Raw genomic sequence first — 17,858 nt, 5'->3', positions numbered from 1 at the left:
AGATCAAATGTGGTTTCTCAAAGTTGCTGTGGCACCTGTCATAATCCAAATTTGTCTCTGATTAAATATTCCCAGACAAGAACTGTCTCAAAATAACGCTTTCTTTCACAGTACTAAATTATTACTGTTTAAAAGGTCTGCTCTAATCTCTATTTTGCCTTTGACATTCTCCAAGTTGAATGCCATGGACAGCTTCACTGAAAGTTTAACAATTAAATGAAGCAACCATGCTAACAGCTTAAAGAAGTAAATCAGATCTTGGAATGTCTACCTCCCCAGGCATTTACTGCTTGCTTAAATTGTATAGAAAACCAGCATTATTAAAAACATAGTTCCAAGCCAAATACTAACTTTTTTTCACAATAATTCTCTCCTAAATTTACCGTGTGAGGATCGTTTCTGGAACTTTATTTATCTGGTTATTCCTTCTTCCTCACAGCTGCAAGAGCCATGTATCATGGTCACTGCCTCTTTCATTGGCTGCATTCCCATAGAACATGGGTCTAAAGTTGTTTCACAAAGAAAAAGCAGGGATCCAGATTGCTCAATCAACATGGTCAGTCATGGTAGTATCCATTTCAACTCCACTGACTTCTTCCTTCCTCTTCTGCGGCTGTTCTTCCTTTCTCATTGCTCTCTCTGGGGACTTCCGTGCAGGACATCCCCGGATTAGGTGACGACGGTTATGGAACAAAGACTCTGAGTAAGTTCCCAGGAATGGTCACTGTAAATCTCTTTTTGTTTTGTTTTGTTTTGGCTTCTGTTCCTTCTCTGAGGACCCTCCACTCCTAGCATGCACAAGATAAAGAGTTTTATTTGTTACCCAGCTGTGAATGCATTAAAGATGTTTCGATCATTTTGTTCTGCATGATGATATTAAATAACATACAGTGTATCGAGCAGACACTTCCACTTCTCTTGTAATAACACCTTTTGTTTCTGACAGTATGTTATTGTTCCCATCATGGCAGTTCTGTAGAGCAGCATATCTAGAACCCGTTTTGCTGCCTAGACTGTTCTTTCCAGCAACAACCCCTCCCTCTCCATCTAAACAGAAAGCTAAACATTTTAACTTGATCACATCCTGAGGAGATCAATAGAAAATCAGTCTCTGCTGTCGCTTCTGCATTTTCAGCTTCTTGCATGGGAGTGTTTGTTACTTTGCTGGAGTTTAGATTAGTGTTTGTTATTAATGGAAGAAGTCATTTGCAGGCTAGAGAAGACCATGCTTTCACCAAAGCTAATTTTGGATCCATTCCACCATTACCAACCTATTCTCTGTCATACAACCTTAATCCATTTCTTTTTCTGATGCAGCAATCCTGTCTCAAGACTTGGCATTTCAGTAACGTGTTAGATAATTACCCAGAAACAATTTTGCTTCCTCAAAAGTTAGACCAGGAAACTTGTATGGAGTGAAATATTTGCAGCTGATTTCTGTATAACAAACTACATTATATTCTGTATCCAGAGCTAAATAATTTAAACAAAATGCCTCTTGCATGTGTTTGGCTGCTTCTTCGTCTTTTCTTATTCTTTTTCTTGAGCACCAAATAATTGGAGCAAAATGTGTGTGAATGCTAACATTGCATTGCCTACTGTTTTATATGTGCTTTTTAATTGCAGGAATGCACATCCATGCACACAGTTTTAAAGATTATTCTGTTTCTGACTGATTTGTTGAAGGGACATTTTAATGGTTTACCTTTAAGCCATCCAGGAGGTGTCAATTTAAAGATGAAAGCTTCATCTCTTGTATGGGGAATAGCTCTGCCAGACGAATTTTGTCAGTGATAGACAGCAAATGTCACTGCCACCTGAATTTTAAACATGCTGTTACTTTAAGTGTCATGGCAGCTCATTAGCAACAAATGCAGATAGTTCCCTGTAAAGAGAATACTTCTGATCTGATAACGCTCCTGAATATCTGTGTCCTTACAAAGACAAATCTCCATAGCATCCACCATTTGAAAGGAGAGAACTGAAATCTGCAAATTGCTGAGGGAAAAGTAGCACAGAGGTATTATACAGGCTCTAGTTTCTCTAATATTGCCCCTGTCTCTCAATTACTGCCACATTCCTGCCCATCCAAATTTCACTAATATTCAACTCAGATACGCTTTTTAATGACAGCTTTTACTATGAAGGATATTTGTTCTTGTTTAATACAGTTCTTCAGGGTCTGTATAGCGTATTAGTTTGACAGAACCCTTGTTAAGTTGATGTGAAATGTCCAAAAGTCAGTATACTGTTTTCTTCAAAATAGAAGTTCAATTTTTAAAAGCTTCTTGCTCAGCCTGAGATCAAAGTTTTCCATCACTATTTTTATCAGAGAGCATCCCCTTCCATTTCTGCTGCTCCAGTAACCCCATCAGTCCCACTCTGTGAACCCTAAGCCATTACATTGATGTGGGTGGCAAACACAGCACCTTGCAGGGAAGAAGTGGTCTTGGCACTATTCACATAGCCATCCTTCGTGGCATTCTTGCAGGTTCTACTCTGGGTTCATCCCAGGGGATTCTTAGCTTTTGTCAGAAGAGTTCCTTCTTTCATTGGGAACGTTGGGAATGTTTAGAAGCAGTTGTGGGTTAGTGCTGTGGGTCATGCACAGCCTAATCTGCCCACTGGTTTAATGACAAACATTGAACCAGTTTTGGCTCCCGGTCTTTGTCAGGAGGTGGTTTATTTGTACCCATTCTCCATTTGACCACTGTGCCTTTCTCATTAACCCAGGATTACGCCAAAATGCATATCCATTATGCCATTGACTTCTAAGTGTCCTAGACCCACTGAAGAGTTTTCAACTGTCAAATGATCTTTCAGGTGCAAAGTAATCAGCATTTCTACCAGTAATACTATTAAAACCACTGTTTAATGTGGTTCTGCAGACCTCCTGGAGACCATACAGCATGGTCTGACTGACCATAAACAGTTTGCTGACAGTTTTAGAACAGCAGCTCCACATGATACAGATTGCATCTTCCTTTAAATAATATGATAATAGAAACAGGACAACCAGACTTGCCAAACCACAACTCTGACCCATCATCATAGTTCTTATATCCCTATTCGACCATCCAGACTCATCTCACAAAGGTTTTCGTACTCTAGCTCAAATCCTGAGGCTAGACAATGCCTGAAGAAAGATTCTTTTTCCATTTATTTTCTTAGGTTTGTCATTGGCTTTGTATTTTTCATTTTGGACAGGGTAAAACAGATACAGTGACAATATTTGATAGCAAAACCATTTTCATATTAATTTGTTAACCCTTTAGGATCACGCACAGTGATTAAAGATGGACACAGGTTAGAAGTTTAGCAGGAATAGCTTCAATGCATTAATGATGCATATTAGAGATACTGCAGAATAATATGAGCAGACACTCAGGTTTCATAAAATTACTCAAGACATCAGTGAGATTCAAGTGGACCATAATATACTTTGAAACTAAGTCACCTGAGATGTAATTAACTGTCTCATCAAGAAAAGACACGGCTTTGCCATGACACGTATCACTGTTTCTTCCTATCACAAGAGAGAAAGCTTTCGTTTTACCTGTGTAAATTCTCTGAGAGTTTTCAAGGGATGTCACTGCACAGTTTTGATTTCCTTTCTGCACAACTACCTTTGCATGACCGTGGCAGTTCTTTTAAGTTTCTGCAGCTCTGTGGTGCTTGGTTATGTTCTTTAATTTGCTGTACTGTTCTTGCAGAACATGTTTCTTCTAATGCCAGCGATAGTGAAAGTAGCTACAGTAAGTTACTGCTTTCATTAGAGTCCTTTTACTTTGCATTGCTTGTTCTCTTTGTTTCTTTTATTTGGTTTCTCCCCTTGCTGCTGTTTTGTTAATGCTAAAAAGACGGTTGGAGCAAATGGCTTGGAATTCAAATTTACGACCGCATCTTGAGTACAAAGCTATAAAAGAAAATGGGCAACCTTTATAACAGGAGGAAGGTTGTTATTTGGAATGTATTCTGGGACGTAAAACCAACCCTGGTTTTGGGTATGCTATGAAAGTCAAGATTATTTAGTTTAGTGACAAGAAGTTTATTTCAGCAGGGAGGGGGCAGTTTCTTGATCTTTTAAAGAGTAAAATAACTACATAGTTGTAGGCAAATCTGCAAAAGGCATCCTCTTTACAAGGTCGCAGTTTTTACTTGCAGTTCTGCATACCTGTATGAAGGGCTAGGAAACAGTCCCTGAAATTTTGCTGAGCCCTTCATTTTAGCAGTACAGATTTGCTAATGCATATTGAAGTCTTCAAGAAAAGGTAAGATAGACTTTCACCTTTTAGACACTGCCCCTGAATGTCACTGATTCCCTGTAAGTGGAGGTCACAACCCTGCAACTTGATTTGGTTGGAATTACAGGCTCTATCTGATCATATAGCCAAGAGGAAGATTGCCTGTTCTGGGTAACTATTAGTAATACCCCAAAATTTAACCAATATAACTCTCCTTCTTAAAGTGTTGAAAAGCAGAAAAATAAGGCCTTAAATAAATGACTGGAAATTTAATGAAAGGTCGTTAAAATTACAGATTGCTTACTAAATCACCCAGTTGTTTATTTCTTTCAAGCCATTTGCTTAGCAAATCAAGTTTTCCACTAGTCACTCAGCACTTGTGCTAAGCACCCACATACATTCAGGTAATCACTGGTATCATAGCTCATACTTACTAGCCTTCGTATAGCACATAGCAGTTGAGCTCTGTCAATAAACACCGGTTTGTTTCAGTAAAACAGCTAATCTAATGCAATTCAGAAATGGTAAATTAGTATGTATTCTCTTGTATTGCAAAGGTTTCCTTGGAAAGCAATTGCCAGAGTCACAAGAAAACAGTAGGTGCTCTTGAACTGCCAAGATCCAATTCTGAACCGCTTTGTTTTTAACATATTCTTTACTTAGGAGGAGAGGAGGATGTTATGTTTGAAATGTTAGATGCTCTTTCCCCAGACTGACTTTACAACCAGGAATGAGTCAACAGGTTACGTTTTCAAAGGTATGCATGAGTCTACTCTGCTCTTGTGAAACCTCACCTGGAGCATTGTGTGCAGTTCTGGTGTCCTCAACATAAAAAGGACATGGAACTGCTGGAACAAGTCCAGAGGAGGGCCACAAGGATGATCAGGGGACTGGAGCACCTCCCGTATGAAGACAGGCTGAGAAAGTTGGGACTGTTCAGCCTGGAGAAGAGAAGGCTGTGTGGGGACCTCATAGCAGCCTTCCAGTATCTGAAGGGGGCCTATAGGGATGCTGGGGAGGGACTCTTCGTCAGGGACTGTAGTGACAGGACAAGGGGTAATGGGTTAAAACATAAACAGGGGAAGTTTATATTGGATATAAGGAGGAAATTCTTTCCTGTTAGGGTGGTGAGGCACTGGAATGGGTTGCCCAGGGAGGTTGTGAGTGCTCCATCCCTGGCAGTGTTCAAGGCCAGGTTGGATGAAGCCTTGTGTGGGATGGTTTAGTGTGAGGTGTCCCTGCCCATGGCAGGGGGTTTGGAACTGGATGATCTTGAGGTCCTTTCCAACCCTAACTATTCTATTCTATCCTGTTCTATTCTATTCTATTCTATTCTAAATCTCTGTCGGGTATGTTTATTACAGGGTGAGCTCAGGGCTAAGCCCAGAGGAAAATCTAGGCTGGTGGCTGAGTGAGTGCCATGACTGATGGACTCCCAAATAGGAGACTTCACAGGGGGGCCCAGATGCAGCCAAACAAAAGGTAGTTCCCAAATTTCATCATAAGACAGGCCAGGTAGCCAATTCCTCATTGGCTGTGCAATAGCTTGAAACAAAGTGTATGTTTTGAGGTGCAAAAAGGGAATAGAATTGGTTTGGAGAAATTAGCCAGAACATAGATACTTAGGAGGAAATGTAGCATTGGGATAACAACTACCCATGGCAGGCACTGTCCATCTAGAGTGATTTCCATCTGGGCAAGCTCCTGTCTCACCCCAGCAGCATCCAGCTTACATCCTATTGGCTAGATCTCCACACACAACTGCTATGTCCAACAACTGTTGCCTGGTGGAGAAGATGCAGGCAGGGCTTCCTACTGTGCCTATGGAAGAGCTATCTCATTTAGCAGCAGAGAAAGGCGATCTTAGGAGTGGCTTTATAATCCAGGACTTAGTGCCCAAAGGGCCTGCTTCCATTTGCTAAGGATTCACTGGTGTGTGCTGACATGACATGTGAAGGCATGACCTAGGGTAGCTACCCTATGTCAACAGCATGTCCCATCACACAACTAATAGCAGCAAATCTTCCCTAGAGAAGTTACAACTTGGGAACAGAGAAGAATGAGAAACAAGAGAACAAGAACTGGGTGGTCAGAGAGAGCTAACAAATTGTGAGGGCATCGAGAGAGATGAGACCTGTCATGAAGAAGTGGTCTTATTTCACTGCAGTTCTGACCTTGCAAGGCTGTTGAGAGAGGACACTGCACAGAAGAAGCCTATCAATATCCATGTGGGAAGAGTAATTATCAGACCTAGTCTGTGAGCATTTCTTAAAGGCCTATTGCTCACTGCCTTCTAATTTATGTCTTACCTATGAAAGGGAAAAAACGATAGGTGCTCAAGGTAAAGCTCATTCCTGGTAGGATTAAGACAGCATGCAGTTACTATTTCTGCTCGTCTTGTTTGCATCTGCGTAGCTAGGAACAGGGTCCAGCATCAGTCATTACCACAGAACCAAGTTTGGTTTAGCTCTATTTGGAACCAGCCATGCTGCAAAGCTCTTCTTCAGGGTGGTGTAGTGCCACTTAGAGGAGAATTTGTGTGTACAACATGAGGCACTACAGGTTATTTTACAAGGACACCATATGTGTTGACTTGCACTCTCATCTAGCCCTCAGCCTGTGTACTCACAAAATGGGGCATACCAACAGGGGAAAAACAAGTGAAGCTGAAAAATTCATGGGGACCAAATTGAAAATTGCTGGAGACCTCAAGGGTTTTGCATGGGGTTGTGCCATGTCCTGTCCCAGTCCCCTTTTCTCTTCTATTTCCCCAGCAGGGAGTAAACAGGTTGCCTGCCTCACTTCTTTCTGAATTGTGGAAAACTGTGGAAGAGTGGCTGGAACAGTGATGGTTGGAAAAGGACCTGGGGTTGTTGGCAACAGCAGCTGAACATGAGCAGCTTTTACCCAAGCAGCCAATGGCATCCTGGCCTGTGTCAGCAGTAGTGTGTCCAGCAGGACCAGGGCAGTGATCATCCTGTACCCTGTACTGGGCACTGGTGAAGCTGCACCTTGAATCCTGTGTTCAGCTCTGAGCCCCTCACTACAAGAGAGGCATTGAGGTGCTGGAGTGGGGACAGAGAAGGGCAACGGAGCTGGTGCAGGGCCTGGAGCACAAGTGTGATGGGGAATGGCTGAGGGACCTGGGGGTTCAGTCTGGAGAAGAGAAGGCTCAAGGGGGACCTTGTTGCTCTCTACAACTGCCTGACAGGAGGATGGAGTGAGGTGGGGTCAGTCTCTTCTCCCAAGTAACAAGTGATGGGACAAGAGGAAACGGCCTCAAGCTGCACCAGGGGAGGTTAAGACTGGATATTAGGAAAAATTTCTTCACTGAAAGGGTTGTTGACCACTGGAACAGGCTGCCCAGGCAAGTGCTGGAGTCACCGTTCTTTGAGGTATTTAAAAGATGTGTAGATGTGGCACCTAGGGACGCGGTTCAGTGGGACTTGGCAGTGTTAGGTTTATGGTTGGGCACAATGAAGGTCTTTTCCAACCTAAATGATTCTATGTTTCCATGATTCTATGATTCTTGAAACCTTGGCCTGCACAAAGTGTGTAGATAAGAAATCACTGACAAGTGCCATATGTTCCCCTGCAGATGTTCATATTTGTCCCTGTAAAAACAGAGCAGTTGGAGTTCAGAGTGAAGTGTCCTGCATTTCTTCTAGTGGGTCTCTGGCAATTGTTTTAATATGTTTCTCTAACTTTTGCTTCTCATGATGGAAAGTAGCTAGTGTTGAAACCTGTACTACTTGATCATACCTAGAACCATTCCAAACCAACTGCACAAACTGATGCTGAAGGCTCCTGAGACCTGTACAGGCTGTGCCCTGGACAGTGATTAACAGAGGAGTCACAAATCGATTGGGCTTTTTCTAGGAGATATTCTGATACATTCATATTTATTTAGAAGAATATATTGCTTAAATAATGGAGTATTTGGCTGAAGTATTGCTCATGTCTTCGGCTTAGGGGTTAGAAAATCAACTTCTTGACAGAAATCAGATACTTTTTATTTCAACTATAATAGAAATATAACTGAAAGTCCTCATATGTGGGCTCAAGAGAAAATTATTTGACCACTTCTTAGCAACAAGGCTGTTGCAGATAGTAAATCTGGTTTCTTCTGCCAGCTCTCTCAATACTGAGTTTATAATGAGAAAAAGAGCTGGAGCCAATAGTGGGATTTTCTTTATCCCAAGAGACAACCTTCAGATCCTAACATGGGAACCACAAACACATTTGACAGCAGAATCTGGTCCTTTATAAAAAGATTGAAAGGATTTTTGAGCCAGAAACAAATGCTGGCCTGATCTAAAAGGGGCTGAGCTGCCACACAGCTGCTGCTGCATCACACTGGCCGTGCTGACATGAAGGCTGTAATGTTGTTAGTTGATTCATATCTATTCTCTGCAGTAAAACCAGGTTTGCAGTGGTATATAAAGTCCTGGTCTAGCAGAAAGTTACTCTTTGTGTTATAAGGATGCACACAGCTAACTTTGACTTATCCCTGACCTAGCTCATCAAAACGTGATTGAAAGTTTATTTTGAGCTCTGTAACTTAAAATGCTCTGATTTCTTTTTCAAAGCAAGCTTCTAAGAACATTTTTTTTTTTTACCATGGACTCATCAGTTTTATTTTGCAAGACATGATTTCCATAATGGCCATGACTTTCAAGTGTCGCTACTGCGTATGTGTTGTAACGCTCTCACACGTAGTTCAGTAGAGGTTTTTACCGCTGTCATCAAAATTATGCACACATCACCACATCTATTTAGACTAAATGCATAACTGGTTGTGATTGCACCCATTTCCTAGAGACAATGCATGTCTAAAAGTGAAAAATAAGGGAAATGTTTAGAAACAAAGTCTTTTACCCTCTGTCAGCAAGTCTTGAAATGAGATTTGAAGACTCAGAACAAGGTTAAAGGTGTCTGATTATTATGTTAGGCCTCTTATTAATTAAGACTCATGTTGGCTCTTATACTCCCTGACGATTAATATATTATTCAGGCACACTCAAACTGGCACAGGTATTGAAGTCTCATATTATGCCCTCACAAGCTATATTGATCTTATGAAGACAGTGCCGAGAGAGCACTTTCAGTCTTAAGTTCATTCTCAGGCTCCTGATGATCTTTTTACATATTGGATTTCCAGCCTTTCATAACTATCAGCATATTTCAAAAAATTGTGGGTTTACTTACATAAATAGAGGTCCAGGAAAGGGATTTTCAGCCAAATAGAGGCTCAGATATCGACTGTCCAGTGCAGTCTGTGCAGATGAAAACCCAATAAATTGATTTCTCCAGGATCTTGCAATCAGGTAATTCATACATTAGCCCAAAACCTAGACGATGAAGACAGAAAACTAAGCCTTCTTTGACTTCAGATCCAGCCAAGAAACCTGTGCTCATTAAGCAGCTAATAAGGCTTAGTTAAATGATAAATAAGAGCCCGTGTCCTGCTGAATTTCACAGTGTCTCACACCTCAAAGCCATCGCGACTTTATAGCAATCCAATTATTGATTGACTTTAGAGCTCTTCATTATACTTAATACTTTATGGACTACTTAAGAACCATGCAGCACTGACTGAGTAGAGATCATTAAAGAAAACCGGCTGGTACAATTAACATGTGCATTAGCCTCTGAGGACTTAGAGGATTTTCTCTGGACACTGGAAGGATTTTATTCAGAGAAACGTGATCTTCCTGAGCCCTTTGAAAACCAGTGGAAATGGTGCAGCTTTCCCTACACTCACACTCCATGCTGAGTCTGAAACTCAGTGCTGAAGAGCCTTAACTCAGGAAGATGTCTATCTTTAAGTCCTGTGTATGACAGCCTCAAAGCTTCTTATTTGCTGCAGCCCTCTCCAATGGCTTAAGCTTCAGGATAGTTCGAGTGAGCTGGAGACACTTTCTTTGCTGTCCGTATGGCCACAGTTTCACAAGACTTCCATGAAATAACAAGCTCATTTGTCTCCATAACCCCTACCATAATTCTCCTGTTCAAATGCAGATGTCTGCATTTGACCTTGCTGCTTAAATGCCATTATGGGACAATGGAGATTATAAACCCACCCTTTTCACTCTCTCTCATCCCAAAGTAGACATCTAAAATAGCTCAGATGACTCATGTCTTAGAATAAGCACTTGCCTATCTGTTGGCACCCATTGACTCCAAAGGGTACCTATGGATTAGTTTAGACAAAAGTAATCACAATATAGGTTTCTGAAATTAACTGAAATCCCTGTCTATAGATCTGTATGCCATTCAAATGAGTATTTTCAAGTTTAAGATTGTGTTTGTACAAACGTATTTGTACAAATGTTTGTACAAATGTATTGGTACAAACAGGCTTCCCTTCACATACTCAGTATATGATGGCTTTATCTCCTACCCTAAGATTGACATTCTCAGTCCTGGTTCATGAGGGATGGAGGGCAGTCAGTGCAGGCACATCTTCATCCAGCCCAGAGAGGGAATCTTTTCATTTCCAGGGGTGTGGGGCATCTTGAGTTTTATATCACCCCTAAAATGTCCAGAGAAACTTCAGGAAAAATAACACATCTGATGCATAAAACCCAGTGTAACAATAATTCTAGGGTTCTAAATTTGCAAAAAGCCAAAGCTAAGCAAGTCATTAAAATATCAAACATTTGCAAATAGAGAGGAAAATCCATTATCCACACTTCTCATGTATTATGTTCCCTCGTCCTCAAAAGCTGCTAAATCTCTTCCTTTTATTAAAAATGATGCTTCAGCACCATTACTAGCTGGGTCTCGTCTTCCCTAACGCATCAGTACAGGTTTTTATTTGCTTTTTCTGTCATTGTCCTTAATTACATTATTTTTACTTGAAAAAGCTTTCAAGCTTTCTTGCACATTTATCACAGCTGCCTACATAACATACTGCAAAAACCATCTATCATCATATGAGGTGGTAGTCAGCTTAAGACTAAACCACAAAAATCATGTACCTTCTTGGAAGCTAAGCATTGCATCCAATACAAATCTTGTTAACATAGTTAGTGGAGCCTCAAGCATGTCTCAGATAGCAGTCAGACTACTTCAGGGTGAGGTGTACCCCCCTCTAAATCCTACCTATGTCATCCATCAGGCACCAGGTAGCACTTTTCCCCTGTATGTGCGTGCTGTAGTTTAGCAGCAGCCTCCAGATAATGTAACTGAGGCTCGTGTGCATGCAAACAGAAGAAACGAAGGCAACTCTGTCTATTCTATAAAGCTCTGGTATGCCTTCTGACATCCTTTCTTCTGTAATATCTAAATTAGTTGCAGAATCCCTCTATGGGTCTTCTCATAGACAAACCCTGAAGTGAGTAAAAATAAAATCACAACCTCGAACTTTGCTAAGCCTATGTCATATTTAGAACCAGAGCTCTTTTGTGATAACAAGTATGTGACAGTGACCCAGAAAGAGAAATGCTCAGGGATTATTCATGCATTAAGTTGCAGAATCCTCCTCCCTCTCCTCCTGCAATCCCATGGAGGGGAGAAGAATGATGCAGTGGTGCTGTACACCTGCAGCAGAGCCATGGTCCGTATAGTGCCACTTGTTTCTCATGGCAAATTTCTCTGCTTTAGTTCCCTAAATAACACCATGGGTAAAAAGCAGTATCCTAACAGGAGTGGGTAAGTGCATAAAATACAGCATTGTGAGATTTCTGTTCAGGGAAAGGATAAGGGGCAGAAAATAGCTCATAGCTAGATGTCAGGCTATGAATAAACTAGACTATGGAGGTTATGCACAGAAGGATGATCAACCAAGATGTGTATATTCTAAGGACAAAAACTGTCCAGTTTCAGTAGCCTGTAGGTTTGCCCTGCAGCAGCATGTTGGGGCCTTAACAACAGGACACGCAAGAGAATTGAATCTTACATTTGTGCACTATCCTTGCAAACAGCCTTGCTATAAAATCAGGACATGAAGCCTTACTGCCCATCACTGAAAAAGCCCAATTTCAGCAAAAACAATTGAAACATGCAGCAGGTAAGGGTGGGAAGGAAAAAAGTGGTCTCCACACCTTGAAATTATGAGGGACTTTGGAATGGTTCAGGTGAGAGCATTACCAGAGAAGTGTTAAACCTGGTCTGTCTCTGTGTGAAGCATTTTATCAAGCTTTTGTACTTGGTGTGCTGCTTGTCAGCTTCAATCTCTTCTTTCTTCTCTCATCAGGAGGCCAAGAAGACCTCATCCTTTCTTATGAACCTGTCACAAGACAGGAAAGTAAGTTTCATCTGCTTTTCTGTCACTGTTCTTTACATTACTCATTTCACAGTTTGGGGTCAGCAGAGCAGTCAGCTTTGCTATGCCAGCCCTAGATTGTCTATGGCTCCCTTTTTATGGCCACTTGGTCTATTGCATAGAAAACAAATGATGTAAGGGTCTCCCTCACTAGCCCCCGGTTCCTAATAGTATTACTAAAAAGCATGATCTTTAGTCTGCCAAATATTGATGCATATTTTCTACATTTACTACAACATTGTTAAATGGGAAGCCTTTATTTTTTTTCTCATGTGATATGTGCCCTTAGCCCTTGTAGATGAATCCAGGGGAAGGCAACTGAAAATGGGAGTGCACCCAACTGATTTAACAGGAGATGAACTCATACAACTGGGGAGAAAAAAATCCTACACTGTCCTTTCCATGCCTCCTGAGGGAGTCCATCTGCAAGCATTTGGGCGTGATTTTGTTGAGCAATAGCAAATACGAATACTTCCACGTAGTCATTTGTCTACACTTGCATAGTCCATCACAGAGCTCTGCAGAATGAGTGGTACTCATTCCATTTTCCTTATCCATGTCAATAAATCAATTATCCATCAATAAAATGTACCTGTAAGTTTTCACTTCATACATAAAGGCAGCAGCTCTGGCTAGTGCATCTTTGGGAAGGTTTACTGGTATTGCCCGTGAGATCATCAAAATGTGCCTTTCTTTTTGTTGTTCAGTTAATTACACCAGGCCGGTGATTATCCTGGGTCCTATGAAAGATCGAATCAACGATGATTTGATATCTGAATTCCCTGATAAGTTTGGGTCGTGTGTACCACGTAAGTATGATTTTGCTCCTAGCTCCATAGCTGAGTGAGCTTGGTTCCATGCCTTAAGTAAATTGCTGTGAAACTAACATCTGTGAACTATATGTAGCTGAGTTTCTCAAAAGCCATTTGTCCATCAGAAAGAAAAAGAGGAAAGGATCAAATAAATGAAGATTCTGAAAGGCTGGAAAGAATTTCTCATGTCCCAAAAGCTATAGCAATTTTAAAACAAGGAGGCTTCTAGCCGTTTATTCAGTTTATAATCAATTAATCTGTGGTTTCTTAAGATTAAAGTTTGGAATATTGGTAAAATGTTTCAACTGAATTACATAGCATCCACCAATAAAAATCTGGAGTGGTTTGTGATTGGTGGTAGATCTAGATTGTCTAATCTGAAAGCAGTGTTTTTATCTTGGATCATTAGAGCTCACTGAGTGCTTATTTCAGGCCCTCATTGCAGTCATATTTCAATTAAAACTGTTGTCTCTGCAAATACTCCAGCTTAAAACTTCTATAGATGAGACCAGACTAAGGCTTATAATTAAGGCTAAATTGAATTGATGGGATTGTGATTAATTTTATCACTATAATAAGATTATATTTACAATCTGGAATGCATTATATATTTGAGATTTGTGTGTGATCCTGCTGAAAAAGAGTGGAATTCTGGTAAACCCTATTTTTATGTTAGCCTGTAACTATTGATTGGAGGTAAACACCAGAAGGTATTTATACAAAAAGACAGGTTTATTGTCATAACTCCATTGAAAACAATATGTAGTAGGCAAAGATCTGCTCCTAGATGTGGGGCACCTCCACTTAGGGTAGACCCAGCATTGCCCACTGAGCAAACCTGAACTACTGCATCTTGTGCACTAGATGTTGTTACCGTCTTCTTGATCTTCTGTCTTTCGTTTCATGCAGATACCACACGGCCAAAGCGTGACTATGAAGTGGATGGGAGAGATTATCATTTTGTCATTTCAAGAGAACAAATGGAAAAAGATATCCAAGAGCACAAATTTATAGAAGCTGGGCAGTACAATGATAATTTATATGGAACTAGTGTCCAGTCTGTGAGATTCGTGGCAGAAAGGGTAGGTTGAGACTAGTTTTATTGCCCTTGAAACATACGTTTTGTTTCCACATTGTTTCTCAGACAGGATTCTTCTGCCAAAAGTATAAAATAGCTGCAAAACAGCATCCTAATATTTATAGGCTTTACAGTGACTCCAGTTGGGGTCTCTGACTTTATATTACAACACCCTTGGCACTTTTTGTGCTTGGATGTAGTGCCATGGATCCAGGGATCTAACACGGCACCTCAAGTAAGCGCCAGAACAGCCTTTCCTCTTCCCCCTGTGAGACAGGTAAATAAACTTATCTCACTTTCACAGAGGCAAAAGAACAAAGCACAGAAAGATTAAATTACTTGCCTCAGGTGAAACAGGGAGTCTTTGACACAAACAAGAACTGAATCACCCAGTAAGAACCTAGACATCTTATTACTTTTATGAACTTATTTTTTCTCATCTCTGAAGAAAATCCTCTCCCCCCTCCCAAAGTTCATCCCAGTAAAAGTAATATCTCCCGTGTATATTTTACATTAGCACCAAAGCAAAAGGAAGAACGCAGAGCAGTCTAGCACATGCCCTGCGGTCCCCCTTCCCTGGTGTGCCAGTAATGGCCCATTCCAGGGCACTGTATTGCAGAATTGCTTCTCTTCTTCTGGCTGATCTGCAGCAAACTCTGCAAAACTAAGAACATTCTCATCTGTTTCCAACAGGGCAAGCACTGTATACTCGATGTGTCAGGAAACGCTATCAAACGACTACAAGTTGCACAACTCTATCCCATCGCTATCTTCATTAAGCCTAAATCCTGGGAGCCTCTGATGTAAGTATAAATTTCTTCAAGTGTTTTATTTTCAGGGTACAGTCACAAGTGGCACAACACAGGTCTTGAGTCTATGTTTTGCCTGTCCTCTAAAATCAGTAATAACAAGAGAAAGTAGGAACAGTGAAGAGTTGCTCTTCTTCATTGTCATCCACTGTATCCCCGTATCTCAGGTAACAAATCAAACCTACCTTTGAAACTTCCACTCTGGGACATGTGGTCTTACATGTTGGAGCATGAAGGACTCCCTTCCATTGCTTGCTGAACTTGTTCCAGCCTGTGCAGCAAGTTCACCAAGGACTCATGCAGCATGGCTTGCCCCATCCAGTCTTGGGAGTTCTTGGGGTGTAGAGTCTGGTCACAGGGGATAAACCAGAACGTAAACCTGTGTCAGATTCGTGATGCATGTCTCACCTATTCATCAGCTATAGGTCTATAAGAGGGTAAGCAAGAGCCCATGGGACTGGAGAGGGTCATAGAATCATAGAATCATAGAATCATAGAATCATAGAATAGTTTGGGTTGGAAAGGACCTCAAGATCATCCAGTTCCAAACCCCCTGCCATGGGCAGGGACACCTCACACTAAACCATCCCACACAAGGCTTCATCCAACCTGGCCTTGAACACCGCCAGGGATGGAGCACTCACAACCTCCCTGGTCAACCCATTCCAGTGTCTCACCACCCTAACAGGAAAGAATTTCCTCCTTATATCCAATCTAAACTTCCCCTGTTTAAGTTTTAACCTGTTACCCCTTGTCCTGTCACTACAGTCCTTGACGAAGAGTCCCTCCCCAGCATCCCTATAGGCCCCCTTCAGATACTGGAAGGCTGCTATTAGGTCAAACATAACACTTAAAGCAGGAGAAGATATCAACTTCATGCCGTCACCAGGCAACCTAATTTCAATACTCAGAAAAACACTGGGATCCAAGGACCAGTTAAACAACTCAAGTACAACAACTGAGAGGATAAAAAGGCCTTAAGATGCAGCCAATGTACGTGCATCAAGAGCAAATCAAATCAATCATATTTCCTTCTTTCATGAGATTGATATCAATAACTGTATTGCATCTTGATCTGGGGGACATTCTCAGTAGCAGCTTAGGGAAATATAGTCCAGAAGGAATTACTAGAGACCATGTGCACAACTAAAAGCCATCATTGAAAATCGCAATTGTTAAACTGGGAGGTAACAGGAATCCTGCAAGTTTATCTCCTGAGCCGAGTCCCTGTTTGGAGCTACTTGTTATTTTCATGAATTACTTGAATGATGAATTGGGCAATACTTCTGTAAAGTTTGTGAATAACTCAAGGCTGAGTGAGGTGACAAGCACTTTTGAGGATAAAACTCAGTGTAATATCAGTAAGATGAAATTCAGCACAGACAAAGGAGAGAAAATGAAAAGCATGAGTACAAGCAGGGAATAATTAAGCTATAGCGCTGCAGAAAAGCATCTGGCAGTTGGGGTGGATCACACAGGAATATGAATGGATGGATAATGTGGCTGCAAAAAAGGAAACTGCCACTGTGGGCTGTATTACCATCAGTGTTGTGTAAGGGCACAATAGATGGCTATTTTGTTTTGCTGGGTATGGAGCACTTCTCAGCTGGAGTGCTGGCACATGAATGTCCATCCTCCCTGGCCCTGTGTTTTGGTGATGAGGTTGTTGCACATTCAGCCACATTACAGGCAATGAATGATGCACAGTATGCGGTACCTGCACAGCCCTATCCTGACCAAAGCCATCTTGGGTTGAGTGACTTGACATTTTTTCCAGCCCTACAATTCAATTACATTCTGATTATGTTGCTGTATAGAAGGGGGAGGGTAGTCTGATTGCCTGTCTTCTGCATTGATTGTTTTAAGACAGAACTTAACCTACATAATGTAATATATATATTATAATATGTAATACGTATTATAATATATATATTTTAATATAATCCATAAAATATTTCCATTATTTGTTAATGCTAACATTGTATCTGGAGTGAGTAAAAACAAAACAAAAGCATAAATAAAAATGGCCCTTTGTCAGAAAACTACATTAGGCAGAACCAGAAATGTGGCAAAAGCCTAAAGGCTCCATTGATTTGATGTAAGAGCAGCAAGTGCTTGCACAAACTGACTGAACAGTGTTATGAAAATGCCAAATATTATGGCAACCATCCTGTTATTTAATCAAAGCAATGCTAATATTTCACTTAGGACAAACCAGGTTATGCAGAATTAGCAGAATTTTCCTTACAGATGTAAATTAAAAGTAAGCCAAAAGTCTTCACTCTCCAAAACTAAACCTGCCTTAGTGTTGACAGTACGGTAGGAACAAAGTGAAATCCAGTATATGACTTTGAATTCCTTGTTCTCTGAATATGCTGTGGAAGACGCTCTTTATTACAAATCCAAACTTTTGTGGGACAGCAGAAGTCCTTATATACCAGTCCTACTTGGGATTGTTTGCAGCAATATGGCTTATATGAATAAGTTATGTAAACACAACACAACTCCTGAAATAAAAGAGAAAAATGTAATGGATTCAGGCACTCTAAATTGGTTTATCCCTGCCCCTACAGGTAACCTTTTAGCTACTTTACCTAATGTGTATTTATCTTATCGAACAGCACCCAAAATGAGTTTCTAACAGTA

General features: G+C 40.9%; 1 protein-coding gene across 7 annotated transcripts in view; it reads left to right on the top strand.

Moving 5' to 3' along the window:
• DLG2 (discs large MAGUK scaffold protein 2) overlaps window positions 1–17,858 on the top strand; it is a 1,029,196-nt gene that overhangs the window by 1,003,346 nt on the left and 7,992 nt on the right. For 6 of the 7 annotated variants that reach the window (XM_065678819.1, XM_065678821.1, XM_065678823.1 and 3 more), the window contains 4 exons: window positions 12,445–12,495; window positions 13,221–13,322; window positions 14,235–14,407; window positions 15,097–15,206. In XM_065678819.1, the coding sequence (XP_065534891.1) occupies window positions 12,445–12,495; window positions 13,221–13,322; window positions 14,235–14,407; window positions 15,097–15,206 (436 nt within the window). Of the gene's footprint in view, window positions 1–3,713; window positions 3,756–12,444; window positions 12,496–13,220; window positions 13,323–14,234; window positions 14,408–15,096; window positions 15,207–17,858 lie in introns of all 7 variants that reach the window. The other variant, XM_065678826.1, reaches the window with a different exon arrangement.

The sequence above is a fragment of the Lathamus discolor genome, chromosome 4, assembly GCF_037157495.1.
Source record: "Lathamus discolor isolate bLatDis1 chromosome 4, bLatDis1.hap1, whole genome shotgun sequence".
Taxonomy (NCBI): Eukaryota; Metazoa; Chordata; class Aves; order Psittaciformes; family Psittacidae; genus Lathamus; species Lathamus discolor.
Note: the sequence above shows the minus strand (reverse complement) of the source record. Positions and strands in the feature narration are given on the sequence as shown.